Source organism: Marmota monax, unplaced genomic scaffold (genome assembly GCF_021218885.2).
Source record: "Marmota monax isolate L192 unplaced genomic scaffold, Marmota_monax_Labrador192_F-V1.1 WCK01_AAM20220418_F8-fsc00151, whole genome shotgun sequence".
Taxonomy (NCBI): domain Eukaryota; kingdom Metazoa; phylum Chordata; class Mammalia; order Rodentia; family Sciuridae; genus Marmota; species Marmota monax.
In genome coordinates, this window is record NW_026694226.1 from 2,020,782 (window position 1) to 2,046,978 (window position 26,197).

At 48.3% G+C, this 26,197-nt stretch overlaps 2 protein-coding genes across 15 annotated transcripts; one reads left to right on the forward strand and one right to left on the reverse strand.

Moving 5' to 3' along the window:
* Positions 1-543: 543 nt before the first annotated feature.
* Positions 544-17,072, forward strand: Dctn2 (dynactin subunit 2). Of its 6 annotated transcripts, none has more exons than XM_058586131.1 (15): positions 544-746; positions 1,651-1,719; positions 11,966-12,062; positions 12,267-12,328; positions 12,656-12,754; positions 13,241-13,401; positions 13,571-13,718; positions 14,037-14,102; positions 14,304-14,342; positions 14,506-14,532; positions 14,674-14,754; positions 15,069-15,171; positions 15,278-15,369; positions 16,464-16,546; positions 16,916-17,072. In XM_058586131.1, the coding sequence occupies exons 1-15, from the start codon at positions 711-713 to the stop codon at positions 16,983-16,985; spliced, it is 1,233 nt and encodes a 410-aa protein (XP_058442114.1). In that variant the 5' UTR covers positions 544-710; the 3' UTR covers positions 16,986-17,072. The 6 variants fall into 6 exon arrangements, with proteins under 6 accessions (XP_058442114.1, XP_046322490.1, XP_058442115.1 ...); XM_046466534.1 differs by having other exon boundaries at positions 545-746; positions 14,506-14,583; XM_058586132.1 differs by having other exon boundaries at positions 545-746; positions 14,674-14,745.
* Positions 17,073-17,074: 2 nt separating this feature from the next.
* On the reverse strand, positions 17,075-26,194 carry Mbd6 (methyl-CpG binding domain protein 6). Of its 9 annotated transcripts, XR_006856628.2 has the most exons (14): positions 24,161-24,414; positions 23,066-23,129; positions 22,741-22,877; positions 22,333-22,435; positions 22,040-22,202; positions 20,758-21,807; positions 19,928-20,589; positions 19,507-19,660; positions 19,168-19,337; positions 18,641-19,057; positions 18,484-18,551; positions 18,202-18,343; positions 17,881-18,050; positions 17,075-17,289 (listed from the first exon to the last, which is right to left on the reverse strand). XR_006856628.2 is itself a non-coding variant. In XM_046466525.2 (13 exons), the coding sequence occupies exons 3-13, from the start codon at positions 22,851-22,853 to the stop codon at positions 17,976-17,978; spliced, it is 3,117 nt and encodes a 1,038-aa protein (XP_046322481.1). In that variant the 5' UTR covers positions 22,854-22,877; positions 23,066-23,129; positions 26,088-26,194; the 3' UTR covers positions 17,075-17,975. The 9 variants fall into 9 exon arrangements, 8 of the variants coding, with proteins under 8 accessions (XP_046322481.1, XP_046322480.1, XP_046322484.1 ...); XM_046466525.2 differs by lacking the exon at positions 24,161-24,414 and adding an exon at positions 26,088-26,194 and having other exon boundaries at positions 17,075-18,050; XM_046466524.2 differs by having other exon boundaries at positions 17,075-18,050.
* Positions 26,195-26,197: the final 3 nt, after the last annotated feature.

Consider the following 26,197-nt stretch of genomic DNA (forward strand, 5'->3'; position numbering starts at 1 on the left):
ATTTCCAAACTTGAAAAACAAAAACAAAAGCAATTTATCTAGTTAAATTTGAATTTTAGGTAAGCAATTTTATGTGTCTCGAATATGGGACAAAACAGAGCAAAACCAAACAAAACACCAATACTAATTTTTATCTGAAATTCAAATTTAACTAGATGTCCTGTATTTTATATAACAGTCCTAACTTAAGAAGACTGCTTAACTTTTCCATTCCAAACATGCTAAGTCTTAACTAAATTTTACTTATTACTACTGTTTTTTGAAGCCCTCACGACATGACTACTTGATTTTATCTCGTCAATAATTCCTGGGAGTCTAATACGGGAATTAAAAAAGTTCTTTCCCAGACTTGATGTAAAAATTAAAGGAAATAAGTTGAACGAAATAGCTCCCTAAGGTGCATTCCCCACCCAAGCTCCAGAAGCCAGGACTACATATCCCACAATTCTAGGCGACGATCCTCGCCATTACCTCATTGCTCGGCCTCGCTCTCGCCAATCCCACCTTCTCCAGGGGTGTGGTAGCGGGGTGTTCTCGCGACTTTTGCTTTACCCTTCTGGTGTGCTACTCCTGTCGCGAGACTTCCCGCTCCTCTGCCGCTCCCTTTACCGCCGCCTTAGCTGGGGACCCGGACCCAATCTCTCCCCTACCCAATCACCCGCCCCGACTCCACCGAGGCTCCGGTCCCCCAGCCCCGCGTCGCCGCCGCCATGGCGGACCCTAAATACGCCGACCTTCCCGGCATTGTGAGTACAGGGCCGGCCCTGGCTCCCCAGGACCGCGCCCCCGACCTCCCAAGGACCCCCAACAGAAACCAACCCGTGACCCCTCCCGCCTGCTGCCCCTCCTCCGCCCCAAGGGCTCCTGCCGCTCTCTCCCCGACCGGCTGCAGCACCTTCCGCACTCCTCTGACCTGACTGGGCCTGGCCGTCGGACGGCGCATCAGGCCCCCTTTCCGGCAGTCGCCGGTTTCTCGGCCCAGAAATCGTCAGGGTGTTTACCACTTGTGCCCGAGTGTTTCTGTCATCCGTGTCAACACCACCCGTGCCTCCCCCAAATCTCCCAATAAGCCCCCCATCCCTACCCTGGACATACTCACCAGACAACTTGGTGACGGTCTTCATCCTGCCAAAGGAAGAGGTTTACTGTGGCAGAACCCTTCTTGTGCCCCATGGAAATTCTGTCTTTTGGGGGACCTATGTCTGCCCCTCACTCCTCATGAACAAGTTGGAGTGTACCCTCCTTTGGTGCTCCCCTGCCTGCATTCTCGGGGTGGGGGTTGGGGCACAGAACCTTAGGAATTAAGGTCCTGAGTCACTCTTAACCCATATCACAGGGGCCTAATTCGAGGAAGGTCCTCACCTATCTTGGACAGAATGATTACCAAGGACCCTTCCTGTCCAAGTTCAGGATAACATCTTTGTTATCACATTCACTGTTTATCCTTAGGTCCCATTTGTACCAGCTGTCACCCCCACTTCACTGAGACAAGGGAACTGACATGCCATTAGTAAGGCAGATGGAGAAGAAAGAACAGAATCTTGGTATCGCAGAACCCTGCCTTCTCCATTAGTTTGTTCAAATGGAGTCGGGTAAGAGGTTGGTGGATGCTAGGTAGTGAGGTTGGGTGGTCACTGCTTCTACCTGCAGGCCAGGAACGAACCAGATGTTTATGAAACCAGCGACCTACCTGAGGATGATCAAGCAGAGTTTGATGCGGTAAGACTATGTGCTGCCTCAGGATTCCTTGGACTCTGACCTCTCTTCCCTCATAGATCCTTTCCCTACTTTGGCAAGCGACCACAATAAGTGGGTATGCCAACCCCAGCCTGAGTGGTATGTAGGTTGCAGAGCTTGCAGCCACCAACAAGCAATGCCAAAGGAGAGTCAAGTCAGTGAAATTACAGCTAACAAGATCTATTTGCAAATCCCTGATTCTTGGTCCTTTTAAATAAAATTGTAATATCTCAAAACTATTACATTTGGGACTAGTAACTTAATTAGGCTTTTGGGCTCTAACCCATTTCAATGGGTCCTAAAGCCCGAGCATATATAATCTGTTTGATGGTAGAGAGTAGGCCTTTTTTGTTATTATTTCACTCAAATGTGTTCATTAGTAACCTACCAAGAACTAGACTTTAAACTAGAGACATACTCTTCCATGTGAATATCCAGTGTTCATTGGTCAAGGAATAAGAAAATTATTTGGAGATTCTAAAAAGATAAGGGTAGAGCCAAATAAATTTGAGGGAAAACATAAGCCTTTCATATCAGCAGAGAAGAGGTCATGGCAGCACTTTGGCATCCAAGAACTCTGAGGAGGAGGGAATTAGCTGTAGATACATTTTAACCATGAGAAAAGCACTTAGCATTGTTTATTGAATATGTTCAATTGTGTTGATTTGTTTGGGTTTTGGTACTGGGGATTGAACCCAGGGGCACTTAACCACTGAACCACATCCCCAGCATTTTTTATTTTGAGACAGGGTCTCACTGAGTTGCTTAGGGCCCCAGTATGTTGCTGAGGCTGATCTCAAACTTTTGATCTTCCTGCCTCAACTTCCTAAGTCTCTAGGATTACAGGTGTGCACTACCAAGCCTGGCACCTGTGTTGATTTTTGTGCAATGCAGAGGAGGAAATGTCCCTTCCCTCAAGGAGCCCCAGACTAATGAGGGGATTAGGATACATATGAGAAATAATGGAAGAATTAAGATGGATACATATAGAAAACATAAGGAAGAAAAAAATGAAATTGAATGGAAATCAATATAATAAAACTCTGTAAGTGCCAACAAAGACAAAGATCTATAAGCATTTCTTATAGTATATATGTTTTAGGTTTTATTTCCACAGAGATCTGGGCTGGGGTCACATTGATGCTGTGAAATATCAGTGAAGGCCCGACCATAAGTCATGGAACAGTCTCAATATATGGCCCAGTTGGTGTGTCTTTAAGTCCTGTGGCCATGTCTGTGGGGCTGGTTAGTTCTGGGAATTGCTGGTTGCTGATTTATAATGTATGGCTTGGCGTACTCACTTATTCCTTATTTGGTTCCCCATGTGAAAGTGCTTCCTACATTGTAGGGAACACCTTCCCTGTTCCTTCTCTCAGTGGTATGTTCCTTGTGGCTTCTGTTCTTGCTGGCATGTCAGTCTGTCCCCCAAGCTTAAATATCTGGAGATAATGCATATGATGTTGCCCAAGGACCTGACTGCACCTGTCACTCCAAGAGGGTAGCAGTGTGGGAGGAACCTGTCTCCATCCCCACAAGGTAGCAGTGTGTATGCTGAGGAATTCCCTGTACTACCACAGTTTAAAGATTGTTCTCCTTATATTTTGGGCTTTGCCTATAAAATATCAAGCCTTCATGGTGAAATAATGAACAGAATTCTGTCCTTTTGTCACTTAACTGTGATACAAATGGATAATTGTCACATCAGTCCCCTTTTCAAAGAAAAAATTACATTTTCATTTTCCTTTTGAAGATACTTGAATAACTCTTAATAAAAGGAAGATGATGCCCATTGTAGGTGTGGAAAACCTGAATGTGTAGCTCTGAATATGTGGCTCTTTTCTCCCCTCTATGTCAGAGCAGTCTATTTTAGTAGCAACTAGTACAGTGACTTTTGGGGAGGGCACGCCACAAAGTTTATCTCCTGTGGCATGTTGCCCAGGATGCCAGTGTAGAGGTGCCTAGGAGCTGGATGGTTAAATACAGAAGGAGTTGAGTTGCCTTCATCACCTGAGGCTCAACTAAGTGACTCTCTGTCATTAGAGATTAGTAGGTGGAATGGGGAGACCTTCAGCTGCTTTTGGAGCCTGATGTTTCCTGATGACAGCTAATATCTGGCCCCTGCATATCCCAGTGGTCTTAGGAGAACAACTTTCAGGAAATCAACTGAATAAATGGCTCTTAATACTGAAGTAAATGTGCAACTCAAAAGAGCAGTGAATTGTATTCTTAGCCAGCCAGAAACATTGTATCCACCAGGCCTGCTTTCTGACTAGCAACCTATCCCCTTATCACCTACCTGCCTGAGACCTAGCACAAGTAGCAGTGCATATGATATATGAGTTTTTCAATTACCTGTTAATGCCTGGCAACAGCATTCTCTGCCTTGGTCTCCAGATTAATTTTAACTTTGATTATTTATTTATTTACATATGTTCATTTATTTATTCAGTTCCAGGGATTGAATCCAGAGGCGCTTTACCACTGAGCAGCAACCCCTTTCTGTTTTTGTTTTTTATTTTGAGACAGGGTCTGGCTAACTTTCTAAGGCTGGCTTTGAACTTGCAGTCCTCCTGCCTCAGCCTCCTGAGCTGCTGGGATTACAGGCATACACCACCATTCAACTTTGACTTTATTAGCATTTTTTTTTCTTTTGTCTTTTTGATGCTGGGAATCAAATCCAGGGTTGCTCTACCACTGAGCTACATCCCCTTTTGATGTTTTGAGACAGCTTCTTGCTAAATTGCTGAGAGTCTCACTAAGTTGCCAAGGTTGATCTCAAACTTGTGATTCTCCTGCCTCAACCTCCCAAATTGCTGGGATTACAACTATGTACCACTATGCCCAGCTAATTTTATTATTTTAAAAATAGATAATAAATGCACAGAAAACAAAAAAAAAATTCAAGGTAGGGTAGTGAAAAGTCTGTCCCCTACCCCTGGCTAACACCACTCAGTTCCCTTCCCTGGAGACACCAATATGGCCACCTTCTTGTGGAACATTTTGGAGAGTCTCCAGATTTTTTTTTAATTTACTTTATTTTTTAAAAGATATTTTTTAGTTGTAAATGGATCATTTATTTTATTTATTTACATGTGGTGCTGAGGATTGAACCCAAGGCCTCACACATGCCAGGCAAATGCTCTACCACTGAGCCACAACTCCAGCCCTCAAATTTTTATTGAAAAGGATTATCAAGTAGTGTTGATGCTCACTGCCCTTTAACCTCCTTTCTCTGATTTCTTCACTGCAGAAGAAATTGGACTACTGAAGGAAAAAATGTCCCTCTTTTAATGTCCCTTAAAGATCTTAATTGCTAGATAAACATAAAAGTTTTATGATTCCCATAGTGGGGGAAATGGGAAAAAAAAGTAGCAGAAGATTTTAGTTTTTCTACAGGGATTTTTCTCCTAAAATCCCTTTAAAACAATTTTAGCCAAAAGTAGAATATTCTAAAATAAGAGTAGGTAAGAAAACTGTACAGACTCACCGTTTCCTTCATGATCTGGGAAGGTCTCTGCATTTCAGATACTCCTAGGTTGAAGAGCAGCAGGCTTATTTGGAAACTGTTCTTAAAATGGTTTATTAGGAAAACTAGTTCCCAAATGGAATGCCTTTCCCCAGACCCACAGCCTGCCTTGGGTCAGTGAGGCATTCTGCTCATGGCTTTTGAACTGCTAGAGCAAGAGGAATAAGTTTAAGAAAGTCTCACTAAAATTATGATTTTGTTTCTCCCTTTATTGTGTAACTACCCCCAATGCTATGTAAAAGAATGGAGAGTTAATTAGCCATAGCTTGGTAGGGTACCAGCAGAGGCTGCTGGATACTCCCCAATCTGAGATGAAAAACAGTAGGTTTTCTTTCTTACAGCTTAGAATATCTAGAGAATGCTTGATTGTGTTCGCTGACTGTTGGTGCACTTGAACTAAACCTGAGTTTTTCCTAATGCTTCCCCCATCCTCCCTCCTCACCACCCTGCCTGGACACTAGTTTGCACAAGTAAGACCATTCAGTGCTTCTTCTCTGCATGTTTTTTTTCATCTGCCACCTCGCATGCAATGCTCTGCCACTGTGCAATTGTTGTAGCTAATCATTTTTAATTCCAATGAGTCCCTAGCTGGGTCACTGAGGAGCCTGCTGGCCTTATTATTAAAATCATTAATCAAGGTTTAGAAAAACAACTATGATCCACAAATCATTGTATCTCCCCCTTGTGAGGTCTGAAGAATAAAACTGTCCAGTGGAGGATGGGATAGAAACATGGAGGCTATGATGCTTTTAAACGAGGCATTTAGGGATCAGAGTTAGCAAGGGTATGCCTTTTTCTTCTTGAGACTATATGGAATTAGATTTTTATGGAATGACTTTGAGACATTCTAGACAAGGGCAGAGAACAAGGGACAGCCAAAGTCTTGCCTTCTTAGTTATATGGGATTATTCCTGGGGAAAGAATCCTCATGTTAATATTCTCCCATGCTAAGCCTTTAGAGAAACGTACATAGCATGGGAAGGAAGTATTATATTGCAGTTCTAAGATAATTTGTGTTGTATTTTTGCAAGTCTTTCTGTTTCTGCACCCCTCCTTTAGAAATGGATGAATGGTCAGCATTGCATTTGTCCATCCTGGACAGTTTTATTCTGTGGCTCTCTCCACCTTCCCTGTCATCATGGTTCTGAAGTCTCCTTGCCTGCAATGTTGGTGTAGAGCCTGAAGAGGTTCAGGGGTAGCAGTGGTCACTTCCCTGCCTGATTTAGAACCTCAGATCTTGTCTTCTGTGACCCAGACACTTAGTCAAAGAGCCCTGGGGAGTCTGGGAGTCCATTAGTGAGAGGGACTGAGAGTCTTGTACCAGGTAAACTGGTATTTATAGTCAGGGCACTTGGAATTTTTCTATCAAGGTGATTGTGGTGTACTAGGTTTCCATGGTAACTATTACTACACCAAGTAATAGAAATTCTGCACAAAATCTCATTATCCTTCAACCCACCCATAAGATTGACCTGGAAGTGGTGTATATATTTAAAAACAATGTACCACTTTTCCTTTTCCTTTGAGTTTTCTGTCCTCCCCATTCTGCCCATTCCTTATTGTTTGAACTTGAGTTTATGGCCCATTGTCCCCCCAACCCCTTGAGTTTCTCCCTTGCTGGTTTTAGCTTGGTGAGACAAGTCAGAGAAATAGTGCATAGCGTGTGTACCTCCCTTGTGTGTCTGCATGTGTGCACTTGTGAGTGCTTAAGCCCACTGTGGAGACAATCCAGCCTAGACCACAGGACCTGGAGCCACTTCTTCCCTGGGCTAAAAGAGGAGCCTTGCCTGGGCTGGATCCTGGCATTGGCTAGGTACTGGAAAGGTTGAGGGTCAATGTATCTGGCTTAGATTTTGGAGTAGGGAGCACTTATCTTTCTCCCACCATGGGTTTTTTATGTATATGTAACCATACTCAGTTTTCCCTCCTTCCATCTGCCTATCAGAAGAGCTCCACAAAAGCAGAACATGCAATTGAATTTCCCCTCCCAGCAGTTTTAAACCAATGTTGTCTAGAATGGAGACCTTATCTCTGTGGCCTGGACTAAAATAAGGCCTTTTTAGAATACTCTCACCCTTCCCCCTTGTCCCTCCTCTATCCCCTGTGAGACTTGTGAACAAGGGGTTGGAAAAACATGTTATACTCATAGGCTGGTAGCTGTGAAGCTTGGTGTCCTCTGGGCTGTTTGTGCTAGTATATCATGGCAGAATTTCTCAGCATCACTCAGAGCTGCAGGGTGAGTTACCAACCACTCAGGATGAATACATACTAGGCTGTGAGAGGGACCAGGTTTTGCCCTGCCTCTCTCTGGCAGCGGAAAATAAGAACCAGACTGCAGTTGGGTACTTCATGTTTCCTTATGATCACCATCAGTACCTGACATATCTTGTTCTGCCTGGCCTAAAGTTCTATTAGACCATCCATAGGAGTACCTTTTGACTTAATTCTGCCATCCAAATGTCCAGTTTTTCACAAGTAAAGAAACCAAGAGACAGGAAGACTTAGACCATGAACTAAGAAGGTAAACTTCCCCCTTGAGAATTATGGACCTTCAATCAGCTACAGGTCCTCAGAGTCTCCATATCCTCTGCTCCATATTCTGCCATTTCTACAACTTCCCCTCTACCTCAGCCTTCTTGCACTTTTCTGTTCCATGCTACTAGCTTCTAACATCTAACTCCCAGTTCTCAGATGATACTAGATTGCTGTTGTTAATAGCAAAGCTTCATGACATCCTCACCACTAGAGAAGAAAGGGTGTCATGGTCTTATTTTCCTTGGGGTATATGATGACCCCAGCTAAAATTTCTTGGCCCCCAAATTTTGCTAGGCTCCCCTGGGGCCCTGTGGTATGGTATATTTAAATACTGTCATATAGTGCATGTGACAATTTGCTAATAATAATTTTGTCTTTTTTTCCCCTCCCTCCTCCCCATTCCCCAACTCCCTCTCCTTTTAACTCTTTTGATTTTCTCACCTCTGGGGAATCCACAAGGAGCTGGTAAGAAGCCTGACCTTTCATCTGCTTTTTAACGGGGTGTGCTGTATGGGCAGTTATTTTTCTGTCCTTTTGTTTCTACTAAATCTTTCATCCCTCTATTCCGTCCTATACTCAGCTGACAAACTTTTCCTGTCTCACAGGTCACTGTAATGACACTACCCCTAACCCATGCCCCAGGTCTTTTAGACATTGGTGGAGCAGATGCCACTGGAGAACTATTGTGTGCTGCCCACCTGAGTCCCCTGAGGCCATATCCTTTAAGAGGCTCACAGAGGATGCCAATGTCCTGTCCAGGTCATATTTATATAGCAGGGAAAAGTACTATTTATTTCTCTGACTGTCTAGAATCTCTGAGCTTCACCTTTCTAGTGAAGCTTCACCTTTCAAGTGTTGGGACATTTTTACCCCCCTTTCCCCCACTTTCCTTACTTAGAAACATAAATAAGAATGTAGGTTCTCATCTACATAGCACCTGTTTATAATAATAACTTAACAGATGGTGGTTATGATTTCTTTCCTTGGTCTGTAGGTTATACCTCTCATTCCTTATTTATTTATTTGTTTATTTTGTGTGGTGCTGGGAATAGACCCCAGGCCCTTGAACATGCTAGGCAGGAACTCTACCAAGGAGATACACCCCCAGCCCCTATTTTTCATTCCTTTCCTTCTCACCCCCCCCTCCTTTCTTTCATACCAGGGATTGAACATAGGGCACTTAACTACTGAACCACATACTCAGCCCTTTTCATTTTTTGTTTTGAGACAGAGTCTCGCTAAGTTGTTTAGGGCCTAAGTTGCTGAGACTGGCTTTGAACTTGCAATCTTCCTGCCTCAGCCTCCTGAGCTGCTGGGATTACAAGCACATGCACCACCACGCCCAGCCCATTCCTCTTTTTAAAAGGACTTAAAAATTTAAAGTGGCCTTGATTGGGGCTTTCATGGGGAGAAGCCCCATATTCTTTGTGTGTGTGTGTGTGTGTATGTGTGTGTGTGTGTAATTGGGAATTGAACCCAGGGCCTTGTACATAATAAGCAGGCACTTTATCATTGAGCCACATCCTCAACCCTTTAAAATAAATTTTTTAAAAAAATTTATTTTTTAGTGGTAGTTAGACAGAATACCTTTATTTCATTTATTTATTTTTATGTGGTGCTGAGGATCGAACCCAGGACCTCACACATGCAAGGCGAGCGCTCTACTGCTGAGCCACAACCCCAGCCCCTAAAAATAAATTTTAATTTTTTAATTTTTTGTTTGTTTGTTTGTTTTTTGAGATAGGATCTCATTGTGCTGCCAAGGCTGGCCTCAAACTTGAGTTCCTCCTATTTCAGTCTCCTGAGTAACTGGGATTACAGGCCTGTGCCACCAGGCCCAGGAAGAAGTTGCATATTCTTTTTATTTTCATTTTGAGGTAGGGTCATGCTAAATTGCTCAGGTTAACCTTAAATTTGTGAACATCCTGCCTCAGCCTCCCAAATTGTTGGGATTACAGGTATGCACCACCATGCCTGGCTAGAGATGGCATTTTTTTTTTTAAATATTGTTTTTAGTTGTTGATAGACCTTTATTTATTTATATGCAGTTCTGAGAATTGAACCCAGTGCCTCACACATGCCAGCAGTCAAGTGCTCTACTACTGAGCCACAACCTCAGTCCCTAGAGGTGGCATATTCTTGATTATCAATTTAAGATAAGTGGTTGTCTACTCTAAACCCGAATTCTTCTCAGCTTATAGAAACCAGAGACCACACGGCTATTTGGCAAATGGGTGCTTTAGCTATAATTTCAGAGAATGTTATTTTTTGCTGGGGAGGGTGGTTCTTTTCAGTTTTTGGACCCAGAACCTCAAACATGCTGGGCAAGCTCTCCACTACTGAGTTACATCCTCAGTCCTCAATTTGTGATCCTATCTCAGCCTCCCTGAAAACTAGAATTACAGGCCTGTGCAATCATACCCAGCCCCTTTCAGAGAAGGTTCAAGAGGGAATCATTTGCACTTTCATGTGCGGCATTCAGCCCTTTTGTTTTCCCTACCTCTATAACTCCTGCCCTTCCATCTAGCAGCCTCTGAAGAAAAAAGAGAGATCAAAGTTGATAATTCTTCTTCTTATTATTATTATTTTTTTTTTTTGGTTCCAGGGATTGAACCAAGGGGTACTTAACTATTGAGCCACATCCCAGCTCTTTTTTATTTATTTATTTTTTTTATTTTGAGACAGAGTTTCAATAAGTTGCTTAGGGCTTCACTAAGTTGCTGAGGTTGTCATTGAACTTGCATCCTTCTGTCTCAGCCACCCAATCAGCTGGGATTATAGGCATGTACCACCATGCCTGATTCCCCCTTTATTTTTAAAGCTGACATCCACACTGATTCCTTCTCTAATAGCAGAGCAAAGGTGAAGGACAGACCCTTCCTCTATCTGTTGCTAGCTCTGTGATATACCTCCATTTCCCCCTTTGCCCTTCCCACAGAGCCACACAGGCAGAGGTTCTGTCCTGACTGCAGTTTAAAATTGTCTGGATAAAGTTGGCCTTACTCCATAACAATTAAATCAGAATTTAAAAAGTGGGCCCAGACCACTTAAAAAAATAATTGTTTTTTTTAAGTGATTCTAATGTGCAACCAGTGTCAAGAACCATTTTCCTAGATGAAGGAAAGAAGAGTCAGTTTGCCTTCCTCCTATGGAAAGTGGAGATACCTCCCCCAACAGAAAGGGACTCATGAGTCTCCTTTCCCCTTCCTTCAGTGCTCTAGTGAGAGCCGTCAGTCTTCTGACTGAAGGAGGGATGTGAATCAGGAGTGCCCAGTCTTGGTTTAGTTATTGGAACTGAACAGAAAATTGCTCTATTAAGGGGGAAACTTCTGCTTCAGTTTCTAGGGTATAGTCTCTTTTACTCTCTCAACCATGTCCTCTGCTATGGCAGAGCTTCAGCTCTTTGGTTGTAGAAAGGGATTGGGGAGAAAGCAGGTGCTGTAGCTTCTCTGTGAAGAGACAGTGCAGCATCTTCATTTCAGGGCTTACATATGGCCCTTGCCCATGATGCTCATGACAAGCAGCTATTGCTTGTTGTTTTTACTAAGATGTCCCATAGAAAATTATCCAGTAAGCCTTTGCCTCTTTTTTCCATCCCCTGAATTGGCTGACCTCACAGCAGTCTGGAAACCAACCTTCTTAAGCCTTCTGCTGGCCTTCCTTTTCTATCTAAGAGCTGGTACCTTTAGTAGGTTGAAAGTCCTAATATTCGCACTTAGTTATTGGCCTGTCTGCCTGCCTTCCTTTTGCTTTCCTCCAGCAAGAATGGGAGGTTGTTCAGTTGGCAAGCAGATTTACTTTTGGGAGGGGGAGGTTAAGAGAGGTCAGATTGGTTTCTTACCTTTAGTGCATGGTGTGTGTCAGATAACTGGGAGGGGTGGGGGCAGGGAGGCTTATGTACAAAATGGGTGGGGAGGTTATGCTGCCTCTGTTCCAAGCTGAATCAGAGTGTTAATATTTATACAACTGAGGTTCCAAATTTACCAGGAAGCTTCTGTTTCCTAGGTTGAGCCTGGGTCGGCAGTTTAGAACAAAATCGCCCTTCTTCCTACTTTCCCTTTGGAACATTAGAGCCTAGTCTCCTAGTATGTATGGATTTTTGTGGGATAGAGGAAGTTCTAGACTGGGAATGAGTCAACCCCTGGCCTGAACTACCTATTTCTTCAGGAGGAGCTGACAAGCACAAGTGTGGAGCATATCATTGTCAATCCCAACGCTGCCTATGACAAGTTCAAGGACAAGAGAGTGGGGACAAAGGGACTTGGTAAGACTGGGCTGAAAGTTGGGTGAGGGGGATGCCTAGAGGACAAGCGTGAGAAGTGGCCTCCTGTCCTCATATCTTAGTGACTTTTGCTCTGGGGAAAGGGTTCCTCAGGGAGATCTCTGTTGGAATCCTTCACAGTCACCTGAGATCATGACTGCCCTGGACCGAGGTTAGGCCTTCAGTCCTATCTTCTTTTCTTGGCAGATTTCTCAGATCGCATTGGAAAAACCAAGAGGACAGGATATGAATCCGGAGAATATGAGATGGTTTGTTGTGTGTGTGTTGATGGGAATGGTGTGGTGATCCTGTGTAGTAGGCATTTTAATAGGGGATTGAGGAGTATAGTTCAGATTCTGAGTTTCTCTGGTTGTATTCCTCAGGAACCTAGCAGGATGCAGTTGACCATGTTCTTCCCCTCTGCTGTTTGTTCTGGAGCATCTCCAGACCTCTGGGCTATCTCCACATCTTCTTTACTAGGGTGTTGAGGATTCAGTGTGGGATATGATACCTTATAACTTAGGCCCAGGGCTTGGATAAATTCTGGAGGCTTTCTGAATGGAAGGTATAACATCAACATCCATCCTTGCTTTTAGCTTGGAGAGGGTCTGGCAGTGAAGGAGACACCTCAGCAAAAGTACCAGCGACTACTGCATGAGGTCCAAGAGCTGACAACTGAAGTTGAGAAAATCAAGGTAACTGTATACTGTCTCCTCTTCAGCTCTGCAGTGATTTACATAACAGAAGAGAACCTCCCAGCAGGAAGAGAAATATTCCCTAAGCTCCTGGATAAGGGCACTAGGGTTTTCAGAGTTTGGGAGTACACATCTGCATTCATTGTTGTTATGTAGGAAGTTTACTATGCTAAAAACCATCCTAGTGACTTTTAGCCACAACTGTCCTTAAGGCTTCTTTTCCCTTGGGGTACTGGTAGTACCCAGGGATATTCTGGACTATATTCCCAGCCCTTTTTGTTTTTAAGATAGGGTCTCGCTAAATTGTCCAGGCTGGCCTTGAACTTATGATCCTCCTACTTCAGCCTCATGATTGGGATTATAGGTGTGCACCACCCTGCCTGGCATCCTTATCCTTAAGGCTATTGATCTTTCTTTCTACTTTTTTTTTTCCCTTGATTCATTCCTGCCACCCCTCATTGTGTACCTTTTTTTTCTTCATACCAGACAACAGTAAAGGAGTCAGCCACTGAGGAGAAGCTAACCCCTGTGGTACTGGCTAAACAGCTGGCATCCCTGAAGCAGCAGCTGGTTGCTTCTCACCTGGAGAAGCTGCTGGGACCAGATGCTGCGATCAACCTCACTGACCCTGATGGAGCTCTGGCTAAGTGGGTGCTCCACTTTGTTGGAAATTATTGCTGATTGGAATTATGGAGGGACTCAGCCAGCTTCTAACAGGGAAACTAAGGGGAGAAGTGACCTAGCTGTTCATTATGCTAAGGCAAGAAAAGAATCATCCTTCAAGTCATGATATTATTACTTGGTCTCCTGACCCAGGCGCCTACTGCTGCAGCTGGAAGCAACAAAGAACAGCAAAGGGAGTTCAGGGGGAAAGACCACCAGTGGGACCCCCGCAGACAGCAGCCTCGTCACTTACGAACTACATTCTCGGCCTGAGCAGGACAAATTCTCTCAAGCTGCCAAAGTAAATATATATATAGTGTTGATTGGGGGGCCAGGAGAGACATGGCCCTATAGTTTTTCTTGCATCCCTATGAAGGATCAGACCTGGGGAGAGGGTACTGGGAAGGCTTCTGAGCCATCTTGATGTCTCATTCTCAGTATTTCCCTTGCCCATCTACTTTCAGTTAGGATTTTAAGATTGTGGCTAGGGATGTGGTCCAGGGAAAGGTGTCCCTTGGGGCAGGAGTGGGGAATGGCATACAGACAGAGCTGGTTCTTGTTCCTCCCACCTTAGCAACAGAGAGGTGGATAGCAAATCTTACCTCCTTCCTTCCCCTAGGTTGCAGAACTTGAGAAGCGTCTGACAGAGCTGGAGGCAACTGTACGCTGTGATCAGGATGCTCAGGTCAGGTGCTCTCCTATTCTTAGTCTGAAACTTAGATCTTTCACCCTAAGCCCTAAGGTCTACAACATTCCACACAAACCTGGGAAGATAGAAAAGGGATTCGGTTACTGGGATCAAGTGTTAGAACCAGGAGAGTGGGAGAAGGCAGTAATCGTGTGGAGATAGAAGGACAATTGATTTCTTCCCTCCCTTTCCCACCAGAATCCCCTTTCTGCAGGTCTACAGGGAGCCTGTCTTATGGTAAGTATGACAGGAATGGGAATATTGGATTACAGAGGGGATTTGAAGGTTGGGTCTAAGAATTACTTTGGGGTCTGTAGGTATATTTGAACTAACTCTGGTGGAATAGGAGAGGCCTCTTCTTAGTCTTTTTCTTTGGTGACACTTGTCCCATCCTTCCTAGGAAACTGTAGAGCTCTTGCAGGCAAAGGTGAGCGCCTTGGACCTTGCAGTTTTAGACCAAGTAGAGGCTCGGCTACAGGTATTAAATGGGGGGCAAATTGGATCCTGGGTGACTTGAGACTTGGAAAGCCCAGATGCCCTCACTATCAACCTCAAAATATGCTTTCAGAGTGTCTTGGGGAAAGTGAATGAGATTGCCAAGCATAAAGCCTCTGTGGAGGATGCAGATACACAAAGCAAGGTCAGGAAGGTATCTTCTCTAGCTTCATACCATTCAACCCTCTTAGCTCTCTCTCCAAGTGCTGACACTGAAGCATGAGAACACAGTTCTCAGCTCCCATAAGCTGTGTGTGTGCGGTACTGGGATAGAACCCAGAACCTCTTACATGCTGGATAAGCACTCTATCACTGAACCACATCCCCAGCCCTCCCATGTACTCTAATTACCTGAGGGAAACAGGGCAGTGCTTCCCTCTGCCTGTTGGTCCTTCCTCAGTCTAGTGAAGTAGCAGTCAGAGGGTTCTTCACTGGCTGCTTCAGCCATAGTCTGTCATGTCCCTCCAGGTGCACCAGCTATATGAAACCATACAGCGCTGGAGCCCCATCGCTTCCACCCTTCCTGAGCTGGTACAAAGACTTGTTACCATCAAACAGCTGCATGAGCAAGGTGAGAAGCTAGATTCCAGTCATTCTAGGAGTTGAAAAGTGAACCACTTTGGTTACCCTCTCTCAACTTGGATTCTAGTTTCAACCATACCTTTCTTCTTTTGTAGCCATGCAGTTTGGTCAACTCTTGACACATTTGGATACTACCCAACAGATGATTGCCAGTTCTCTCAAGGACAATTCCACCCTCTTGACCCAGGTGTGTGCCCCTTTATTGATTTGATATCACTTTCTTCCAGCATGTAGAGACAAGGTTCTCCAGCTTTATCTCATAGGGTTTTGTCTTAACCTATTTTGTAGCACAGTGTTGTGGCAGAGGCTTGGTTTGATCTTCCATACTGTTTTTCAGTGTGGGACCTTTGACAACTTACTTAACCTATGAACCCCTGTTGTTCCATTTGGAAATTATACCTTCCTCAGCAATAAGGATGAATTGTGAGGAGGTAGTTGACCTTTCTTCTTATAAAACCTACTGTTTACCTCTGTGTCTCAGTGTGGCTTTACCTTTCCTGGGGTCCTTTTCCAGATGCTCCTGAGCACAGTGCATTGGAAAGAATGTAGGCTTGGGTCCAACCTGGCTCTGCCACTTCCTTTCTGACCCTGGACCGTGAGCATCACCTTCATTTGTTCATTCTTTTAGTAAGCCTAGCACATACCAAGTCCTCAATTTGCATTGGAAGCACTATTTTCAGTGTTGGAGGGAGCATTAAAGTTGGGAGACCATCATAGGACCATTAAGATAAATGAAAAGTCATATAAAGTACTTGGCATAGTAGAGTTTCTTTAATTTTCTAAAATTTTGAACTAGAGAAACCCTCATTTCAACAAAATTTCATTTGGTTCTCATTACCTATAAAAGATAACTATTTTGAAGTCAGGGTGGGAATTTTTAGGAGTCCTACAGACCTTTGAGCTAGGCCCATGGTACTCTAAGAGTAGCGTGGAAACTGTTGCAGTAAACATTCCCCTTCCAGTATGGCGGTGCAGACCTGTAATCCCAGCAGCTTGGGAGACTGAAGCAGGAGGATCACAAGTTCAAAGGCAGCCTCAGCAACTTAGCGACACCCTGTCTAAATATTTAAAGTGCAAAAAAGGGCTGAGGATGTCCTCCATGATTGAGTGCCCCTGGGTTCAATACCTGGTTCCCCATCACACACCAAAAAAATCCACCTTGGGGGGCCATAAGCTATTTTTCCTTTTCTTTTCTTTTTGAGAGAATTTCTTCTGGAGATTCCTCATCCAGGTGAGCACCTGGACCCAACAAGTGTAAAACCTCTCTACCCCACTTTGTAGGTGCAGACAACCATGCGTGAAAACCTGGCCACAGTTGAGGGGAATTTTGCCAGCATTGACGAGCGGATGAAGAAGCTGGGAAAGTGAGCACCTTTGGGAGGTGGAGATCAGGAGTAACCCCTGAACTCTGTTAACAGCGTACATAGGGTTTCCCTTCATTATAACTCAAAAATCCCATCCCATTTTACACTGGGGGCAAGGGTTCTTCTTGCATGTGGGGTTTATACCCCTCCCCTGATGAATACAGAGTGGTAGCTGGAGGATATTAAAAGTGGGCTCCCCTTAGGTCCAGGGGAAGAAGAGATGAGCCCAGCTACATGCCAGCTCCTGGCCAAAACTGCTTTGCCTGGTGTGGGGGAGGTTTGGGCCCTGGCTTCCAACACAGCTTTTGTGGCTGACTATAATATTGTACAACTGTTTCTGACCATTAAATGCTGTTGTACTCTGTGTAGCTTCTACTATGTTTCCTGGGGAAGAGGCAGCACTGAGACACAGACATTCAGGGCACAACAGACAATCTAAGCCACTCTCTACTGAAGACGGATTTCAGTTGTAACCTGTTCTTACCAAAGAACTAAATAAAAAAAAAAAAATGAGTACAGAGCCAGAGCCAGAGTTTCAAAATATTCTCATCTGTTAAATTAAGAGTGTCTCCCATAGAAAAGCAGTGGAGGCCCCATAGGGCAAGTACAAAACAGAATTAAAACTCCCAAGGGTCTTGTCTTTACAAAAGAAAAGGCAGGAGGCAGCCCCTGGACAGCTGGTCATGCTGGCCGCTCCGGTTGGACCACGTTGCATAATCCTCAGTCGCATCATCACAACGTCTCTGAGCATTTTGATGGGGGGGGGGGGGAGAAGGGGCAGTGTAGTGTGTATGGGAGGAGAGACCCAGAGGGCTCTCTTTGCCCCTTTACCCCCTTTTTATATCCCAGAGGAAAGTAGAGGGAACCTGGCTACACCTTGAAATGAGGCTATGTGTTTCAAACCTGGGGACAAGGGTAAGAGGGGATCTGTGCTTTGAGCAACCTGAGCCAGAGGCAGAGGGGTGTTGGAGAGATGAGGGGAAGATGCATGATGCTTATTGCTTTGTACCTTTCACTGGGAAGGAGGGCAGCAGCCAACAGTAGCTCACAGGTTTGTAAACTGAGCCTGCTGGCTTTAAGAAGGGAGGCAATGAAGTCGAATTAAATATAAAAGAGTCATTTGTGCAAAAATAACTTAAATAAAAGACCTGGGGAAGGGGGTGTTCCCCTTAGCGCCTGGTGAGGAGAGGGCCATATGCTACCCCCCCAGGCCTTTTCAGTGACATGGCTTTGGGGGGGAGGGGATGAGCTTCCCTACCCCCTGCAATGGCTCAGGATGGGATTGTAGGGGAAGGGGTTGCATTTGTGCTCTGAGTGGGGAGTAGTGCCCCCACCCACTGTCCACAGGTGCAAGTGGCTGGCAGGGACTCCCAAGGCTCAGCACTCAGCTCTCCCCAATCAGGGTCAGATCCAGCTCCAGGTATGGCTGCTATGGGGCCAGTTTCCTCCTCTTGTTTTTGGCAGGACGGCCAGGGCGGGCCCGGGGAGGCAGAGGGACAGCCGCCTATACCAGAGGGGAAGTTGAAAGAAGTGATCAATCACCTAGGTATAAGGAAGTCTTTTATTTTCTCCCCATTCCCTCAAGCCTCCTTTCCTCCTGTCTCATCCCTTACATATTCCTACCCATACCCACACCTACCCAAATGCACACTTACTCGGGTTGTAGGGCTGGGTTCCAAGGTAATATCCTGGCGGGAGCTATTGCTGTTCCGGGTAGGGCTGCAATAAGGGGCACAGATGATCAGGAACAGCTCCCCAAGCACCAGGTGAATTTCAGAAGGTTGGGTGGGAAACTTTCTACATTTGGATAGTAAAGGCATAATATCCTTATTCATATTCAAATAAATATCTGCCCTTTTTGAAAACCAAGACACTATCTGGACATTTCTGTAATCCCAACAAGGCCAGGCCAATACAGGGGTGGGCCTAACACTCACTTGTATTTTCTCCTCCGGCCACGACGAGACTTTCTGACTATCCCCAGGGGCACCTGAGAAAAGATGGACTGTGTGTATGGGAAAAGTGAGAAAAGGGCATGGGGGTCCCAGGCTTTCCTCAGAGACCCTGAGCTGGGACCTCCCTCACTGCACTCACCTTAAGGTCCTCAGAATGGGGCCCAGGAAGGGGTGGATCCTTAGGCTCAGCACCCCCTTCAGCCAGCTCCCCATTATGCTGCCAGTGGTGGGTCCTTCTTGGGGACCGTTCCATTTGTCCATTGAAGCCACCACGTGTCCCCCATTTGAGGGCCAGTCGGCTAGGCTCCCGCCGGCTGCCAGGCTTTCGGCCCCGGCTCGGCCTGGCCTCACCATTAATGCCCCTAAGTCCCCCTCCTCCCCTCCGGCCCCGTTTCCCTGACCCCCTCCCAGTGAGCAGCTCAGGGACTGGGGGGTCAGAAGAACCATGGGGTGGGGCTAAGGCACTGAGGGGAGGCCGGGCAGGCTCTGGTTCAAGGGCTGAGGTGGGACTCTCGGGGGGCAGACAGGGGGCTTCTGGCTGCTCTGGAGGAATCTGCTGGCAAAAATAAGATCTCAGTCTCAAATACAGTCCTTCTTACTCGTAACTCAGCCCTTAATTTCCAGTTTTAGAAAATTTTTCTGACAAAATACCATCCCTGCCCTCACCTGAAGACTCTGTAGCAGGCAGGCTAGGGGACTAGAAGCCTCTGAGAGGGGTGGAGGAGCTCCCCCCCCAGGGAGGAGCTGCAGCCCCAACTGGCCAGAGAGAAGAGAACCAGGAGGCTGCAACAGGCTGGGGAGGGTTCCAGGGCTGCTGGTTAGTGAAGACAGGTCACCTGTTGAGAGATCATAGTCAGGGGTCCTTCCCTAGGCAAACCAATTAGGTTAAGCCTGTTTTCTTCAGACTTTACCCAGAGGTCAGAGAAGTTCTTCCCCAATCCATCCAACCTCTGCTCCTAATTTTTATTGCTCTCTTTCACACCAAGAGTCCTCCTTCAGACTCACCCAGCAGGCTGGCACTCAGCAGAGGGCTAAGGAGCTGGGGGGGTCTCCCTGAGTTGGAGGGGGCCTTGCCCAGAGAGGAGGCCCCCGGGTCAGTAGTTGCCATGGTGACACTGGAGGTAGGTGGTCCAGGTTGGGGGGCACTCAGGACACAGGGCTAAGAAAGAATCGTTATTGCACTTAACATTTGTAAAGTGTTCACAGACATACTATTTTCTCATACACACAACCTGACTGAAGCTCAAGTGAGGCAGGCTATGCTTAATATAGATTACATTCTTCCAGCCATCCTCTCCCCAACCAGACTAAGCTCCCCCGAAAACATCTGAGGAAGAACTCAGGTATGAAACTGAAAGCCTTTGGTTCCCAGAGCTCATCTGATTCTATTTCTTGTTCTACCCACCCACTCACCCCCTATCCTCACCTGGGGGGGTGTCCCCGAGGGGGGATCCAGGCTGGCAGCCAGCAGCGCGGAATTTAAAGCTATGAGGGTGGGGGGGGCTGAAAGGGGAGGGAAAAGCAGGGGGGGGAGGTCTCCCAAACCTGAAAATGGTTCCCCACTTGGACCCCCAGCTCCCTCTGAAGATCCCTCCCCATCCCCAGCTGTGGGGCCCAGGGCCAGCAGGGGCAGGAAAGAGGCAAGGAGGTTGCTAGGGGGTGCAGAAGGGGGTGGCAAAAGGTCTGAGGGGGGTGGTGGAAGCAAGGAAGCTACCAGAAGGGAAGGCCCTTCAGGCTCGCCTGGGGCTAAAGGGGGGCCAGGTCCACCTGGGGGGGGTAGCAGGGGTTCAGGGGGAGGTTGTCCTCCTCCCCCAGCCAGCATGCCAAATAAACTGTGGCTGAGCAATGGAGAAGGTGGAGGTTGCCCCAGATTCAGAGGGAGAGGCAGGGCCCCCAGCATCCCAGGGAAGCCAGCTCCACTCAGCGCCAGGCCCTGCTCAGGACTGGGGAAAGGAAAAGCCTCCCCACCAGACAAGGGAGGCAGAGGGCAAGCTGGGCCTGCCCCCATCCCCAGCCCTTCAGATGGGCTTTGAAGCACAGGGCTAGGGACTATGGGGGCTTTGGAGGCAGCTGGTGGGGCAGGGGCACCTGTAAAAGAAAAGAAATTCAGCTTAAGGGAGGCCCTTTTCTTCCAGCAAAGAACCCAACCTCCCTGCACCAGCCCAGAAAACCACTGAAGAGCTCTCTAAAACTTTACTCTAAATGCCCTGGCTGCCTCTATCCTCCAAGGCTGAGGAAAGGTTCTATAACACTCACCTGGCACACTGCTGAGGCTGCCACTGGTGGTCCCAGGCAGGGAGGGTTGGATGGGGTGCCTGGGCTGGGGAGGGCTCCCTGAGGAGAGGGTTGGGGGAGGAGGAAGGTGTGCATCTGACCCCAAAAGGTTAAAGCTTCCATCAGAGTGGGAAGGGCCAGGGGTGGGGAGTCCCAGCAGGGACAGCACAGAAGGGAGAATTGGTTGGGATGGCTCTGGAATAGGAAAGGGCGGGGGAACAGGAGCAGGGGCCCGAGGACGGCTCCTTCTAGGGTTTTGAGGACTACCCCCTTCAAGCAATCGCAATACAGTTGGGGGTCGGCGGGGACGACGCTGAGAGGGACGGGGTGATGAGTGGGAAGCTGAGGGTGCCTGGGCACGGGGCCTTCGGCCCTGTAAAGTGCTGGGAGTGGGTAGTGGGGGATGCTGTGCCTTGGCCGCTGCAGAGAGTAGGCTGCTAGCAAGGAAGGGGGGTGCCCCAGGCCCCTCCACAGTAGGGGCCCCTCCCAGGGGTCCCAGGACCAGAGGCAGGTGCATAGTGGCTGAAGACACTGGTGGCTGAGTAGCAGGGCCAGGGGGGCCAGAGGGGCCAGGGAGATTATTGCTTGGGGGCAGGGGAGGGGGTGTTAAGGCATCACTACAGTGGAAGAGAGGAGGGTCTGAGGGTGGTGAGGAAGAGGCATGAGGGGCTGGAGGAGAGCCCAGGTCAGAGGGCACCAGGCTAGATCGGAGAGTGGTTCCCCAGTTGTAAGAGGGGGCATTGAGGCTGATAGCAGGTGGAGGAGGTGGGGCTGGAGAGGGGGCATTGCCCCTTGGGAGAAAACAGGGGCTGCTGCTGCCCCCAGAAGAAACTGGATCAGGAAGCCTTGGTGGTGGGAAGAGTCCCCCAGGGCCTGCTAGAGATGGGAATGCCTGGGGAACTGAGGGTTGCTCTTGGGGAAGGGAGCCAGGACCCCCATTAAGTGGAGTTATAGAAGGAACTCGACAGGAAGGACGGGTAGAGGGAGGCCCTGGGGACACAGTGTGGAACATCTGGGGGCTTGCTCCCTCTCCTGCAATAAAAGAGAAATGAAAGGTCAGCCTGCAGCTTCCCTTCTAAAAACTTTATTTTCTATTTTTCAGTCCCATCTCCCCCAGGTTCCCAACCTCCCCTGCTCTTCTCACTAAGCAGCTCCTTACCTAACTCCTTCTTCTCCATGTAACCTCTCATAGAGCCCCTCCCACCATGCATATTCCCCACCCTTAGGTTTTCCTCAGTCTTTGGTAAAGGAGCAAAAGACTCACCAGGAGAAGAGTGTGAGCAGGTGGTCTCCATGCTGCGGTACAGAGTTGCCATAGCAACAGCTTTCCGGCGGTGGTTGCACAGCTTGGTCATGTCCTCCTCTGATGCTGGCCCCACCCCAGCCCCACCCAGGGTCACCGGGGCCAAAGGGTCAAAGTTGAAAACCTGTAAAGTAGAAGGCAAAGACAGCAACCCTGAGGGGATGGAACATGTGAGGAGAGCTACCAAGGTCAGTTATTTGCATTAAGTCTTTTGGCTTATCCCTGTACTCTATTCAACCCCTCACAACTCTCACCTTAGGGACATTGAGTGGACATTCCAGACCGCACTTACAGGTCCCATCACTGAGGAGGTAGCTCCGGGTTTGCTCCAAGGAAGACAGCTCTGTGCCACTTGGGCTGGGAGAGGACAGTATCAGAGAATATCAAGTTAGCTGACAATGTCTCAGAAGATAACTCCCTAAAGGACAGTTCCCAAGTTAAAAAAAAAAAGACTTTCCCAGGAAAGGCAGAAAATAAGTGATATGAGAAGAAAAAAAAGGGAGAATGATTCAAAAGCTCAGAAATAACAGAATAAAACAGAAAATAACAAGATAACAGAAATAACAGAATAAAAATGCTGAAGAGCTTTGAGAAGAGGGGTGGGAGAAAGAAAACCCAGGCAACTAGGCAGATAGGTCTTGGAGAACTTTGAAGATCCACACCTGATATAGAGCACAGCACCCTCTCGTACACAGCGCTGCCAGCCGATGGGGACAGATGTGGCCACAGGGCCCCCAGCTCTGTCTGCTCCACTGCTCTCATTGCCCCCATTCATTGTGTGTAATCAGCTCCCGCGTGCCTGATAACACAGACATCCATGTGGGCATTAGGAGGATTAAACTGGGCTAGGTACCTGAGGGAGGACTCCCATAAGGCAAAGGTTGTGAGCAGACCCAAGGAAATTCAAGGGAAGTCTCAATGGCAAGGGGAGTCCCTCAGAAAGCTGGAAGGGAGAATGAGCAAGAGTTCTCTACCATAACACTCTACCTGAACATCTCTGCAAACATTGTGGGGTCCAGTCTAAAGCCGGGGCTGCCAGCTTAGCCCACACCTGCAACCATAAGGAGTGAGAACGGACTGTCAGAAATCTGCCCAACTTGAGACCACCACAGCCCAAGACACTCTCAAGGAAAGATCCTTAATAATGTGAGTAAATGCCTATAAAGATCTCAGGGATCTGCTGGCCAAGTCCACAACCATCCTTTTCAAGCCTAGTCCCTACAGGGCAGAGGATCAGTGCCTCAACTCCAATGGACCAAAAAATCATAGCCTCATTTCTAGACATATGAAGGGCCAGGCCCCTTTATCCCATTAGGGACACTTTTGTGTGTAGAGTGTGGGCAAATTCCTATAATGACAGGCCACTAGGAAGTTTACCAGTTTCTGGCCCCTGCTGTTCCCTCCCCAGGAAGATCATATAAAATGTAGACTGTAACCCCACAATTGCCCAATTGCCAGCTGGGGTGGTACCAGCAAAGATCCCCCATACTAGATCCATCAGACAATCACTGATCTAATTCATTTGGGGTTTGAGAGAGGTTAGAATCACAACTCTGTCTTCTCCCAGGATCTTAAGAGGCTCCTGAATCTTCCTCAAGCCTAAGGCATGAGGGTCCAGAACCTCCTGTCCCGCTGGCCTCCAATTAGCTCCAAGTGCGTTCTCCTCTGATATGTGGGGATGCCCCTCAAACCTACAAGTATTCTCCCCAACCTCTCCATCGCTACCACCCCACACTGACGGCTTCCAAACTTTCCCTCTCATAACAAGGCGCCCTGTCACCCAGACTGCTTCCTTCAGCTTAGGGAGGAGGGGAAGGCGCTCGAAGTAGGAAGGAACTTGGGGAGAGGGCGGGCGGAGGGTGGGCGAAGCGCTGAGGGAGGTAGGTGAGGAAGGCAGAAGTCAGGCTGTGAGAGAGAGAAACAGTGAGGGCAGGTGAGGGCGGGGGAGTAGGGATGGGGCCGGGGAAAGGGGCCGAGAGGACGCGGAGGGGGCAGAGGGTAGAGACAGGAGAGGAAAGGGGAGGGGAGGGGAGGGGAGGGGAGGGGGAGGGGCGGGGTGGGGGGGCCGGGCCCCGCACTCACCGCGGCCCATGGTTCGGCCGGCCCCGCCCTGCGCAGTCGCGGCCCAGAGGGTGAGTGGGAGGGGGTGGGAGGAGGGTCGGTGGAGCCCGAGCCTCCGGTACAGCCCCGGCCGGTCCTAGCAGGAAGCGCCGCCGCCGCCGCCGCCGATCACCGAGCGGCCTCCCGCGCATGCGCCATAGGGGCCAGGGGCAGCCCTGGGGATTCCGTTCCCAGAAGGCACCGCGCAGGCTGCTGCCGCCGCCGCCGTCGCTGCCGCCGCCACCGCCGCAGCCGCCGCCGCCGCCGCTGCCCGGACGGGAGAGGGGCGGGGCCGGGCCCCCGCCCAGCGGACAGCAGCGAGCCAACAGGAGGGGCTGCAGTGCGCATGCGGGAGCGCGCCTACCCCTCCCCCACAACCTCCCATTAATCCCCAAGAGAACAAACACCCCACGCGCCCCCCCCCCCCGCCGTCCGCGGAAGGATCTGTGCCCAGGCCACCGGTGGCCAATCCCAGCCTTCCTCGGGGAGGGGCCCCTTCCAACGCCACAGTTTGTTGGGGGAGCCAGGAATGCCAGATCCGGGCGGGGCCGGCCCCAAAAGATGAAAGTCGCGACTTGCCCCGCCCCGCCCCAAAGGCTTCCCGAGTAGTGTGCTGGGACTTGACCCGCCTTCCCCAGGTCAACATGTCACAACACGACCTCGGCCTGTCAAGTCACATGACCTCTCCCTGTCACTGACAACCTGGTCTGTCTTTAGGCCAGAAGAGACCATCTGGTCCAACCAACCCCCACCTCCATTTACAGAAGGGGAAATGGAGGTCTAGAGCAACGGAACAGCCTGGCCAAAGACCTGTCACTACTATACCAAATAGTCGCAACCGGCCTTGGGACACTTGTTCTTAGACAAACTCTGGTTGCCCCCATGAGGGTATGACAGGATATGTAAAAGGCCACCACAATGGCCTGTTTTCAAAGCATAAGAAAAATATTTTACATGGTGCTTTTTACTTTTAAGTTGTCTCCAAGTGCATAGTTCTCTCGTTTTACTTTCGCCACTCATTATATTTAATTTACAAATGAGAACGTCAGGATCCCTGGGCAAGCGAGGGGAAACTGAGACTAGACTCTGGCAACCCAGTCCAAAGCAGTCGTGAGCTAAAGTGCGTGCACGTCCCAGGTAGAGAGGTTCTACGGTAGAGGTCACGACCCTAGACACCTGGGAGGCTGGCCCCAGCTCAGCTCCTCAGCAGGGAGTCACAGGACTTGTTATCTGGGACAATGGAAGGGAGGGGTCGTGATCCTTGATGAAGGGCACCAGAGCACCATTGGCGGGGTGGGTGAAAGCGGGGAAAACAGAATTGAATTGTTCAGATTAGGAACATGAATTCTAGAAATATCCAGGGCTAGTCAGAAACTCCAAGAATCAAGGCAAGGGTGCTTTTCTGAGAGAAGTGAAAAAGGACGACCTAGGGGGTTCCAGTACCTCGGCATATTTTGGAAATATTGGGAAGCTAAAAGAGGAGATCCCTTTAAGAAGACTCCAGATGTCAATCTAGGCGGACGGATGCAAACTTTCAAAGGAGGAAGGTTCAAGGGCCGAAGTGCTCATTATCTAGGGAGGGGTCAAGGCAAATGGAAGTCCCTTATGGGAAGGTAAAATGGGGGTAACGCTAGGTGACACAATGGCAGTTCTTGGGGGAGACAAGATGCGATAAGCCTCCACAAGGCAGCCTAGGGGCGGCCACAGTTGAGAGCCGTTGCAGCCGTTGGGTGCCGTGAGCTGGCGCCCCGCCCTCTCTCCTCTCCCCCACCCCCCGTACCTCCCACCACCCTCGTTGTCCCCTGCGCGTGCGCGCGCAGACACCGGTTGCCAAACATTGCATCATCCCCGCCCCCCCTATCCTCCCCTCCCCCCTTCACACTCCCCTCAGCGCGCGCGCATGACTCACCCACCGCCTCCGCGAAGCCTCGTGACCCAAAGCCACTTCCGGGTCCAACAAGACGTCGACCCCCAAGTGGGAGGTAGCGATGAGGGTGGTGCTGCAGAGCTGCTGAGTGG

Bases quoted from the DNA above. Each gene is read 5' to 3' on its own strand.
- Mbd6 (XM_046466525.2), bottom strand. From the start codon at position 22,853: ATGAATGGGGGCAATGAGAGCAGTGGAGCAGACAGAGCTGGGGGCCCT. The intron at 22,436-22,740 runs GTGTGGATCTTC...GTCCTCTCCCAG, and splicing joins GGTGCTGTGCTCTATATCAG to CCCAAGTGGCACAGAGCTGT. The intron at 22,203-22,332 runs GTGAGAGTTGTG...TCTACTTTACAG, and splicing joins GTCCACTCAATGTCCCTAAG to GTTTTCAACTTTGACCCTTT.
- Dctn2 (XM_046466534.1), top strand. From the start codon at position 711: ATGGCGGACCCTAAATACGCCGACCTTCCCGGCATT. The intron at 1,720-11,965 runs GTAAGACTATGT...CTATTTCTTCAG, and splicing joins ATCAAGCAGAGTTTGATGCG to GAGGAGCTGACAAGCACAAG. The intron at 14,343-14,505 runs GTAAGTATGACA...CATCCTTCCTAG, and splicing joins TACAGGGAGCCTGTCTTATG to GAAACTGTAGAGCTCTTGCA.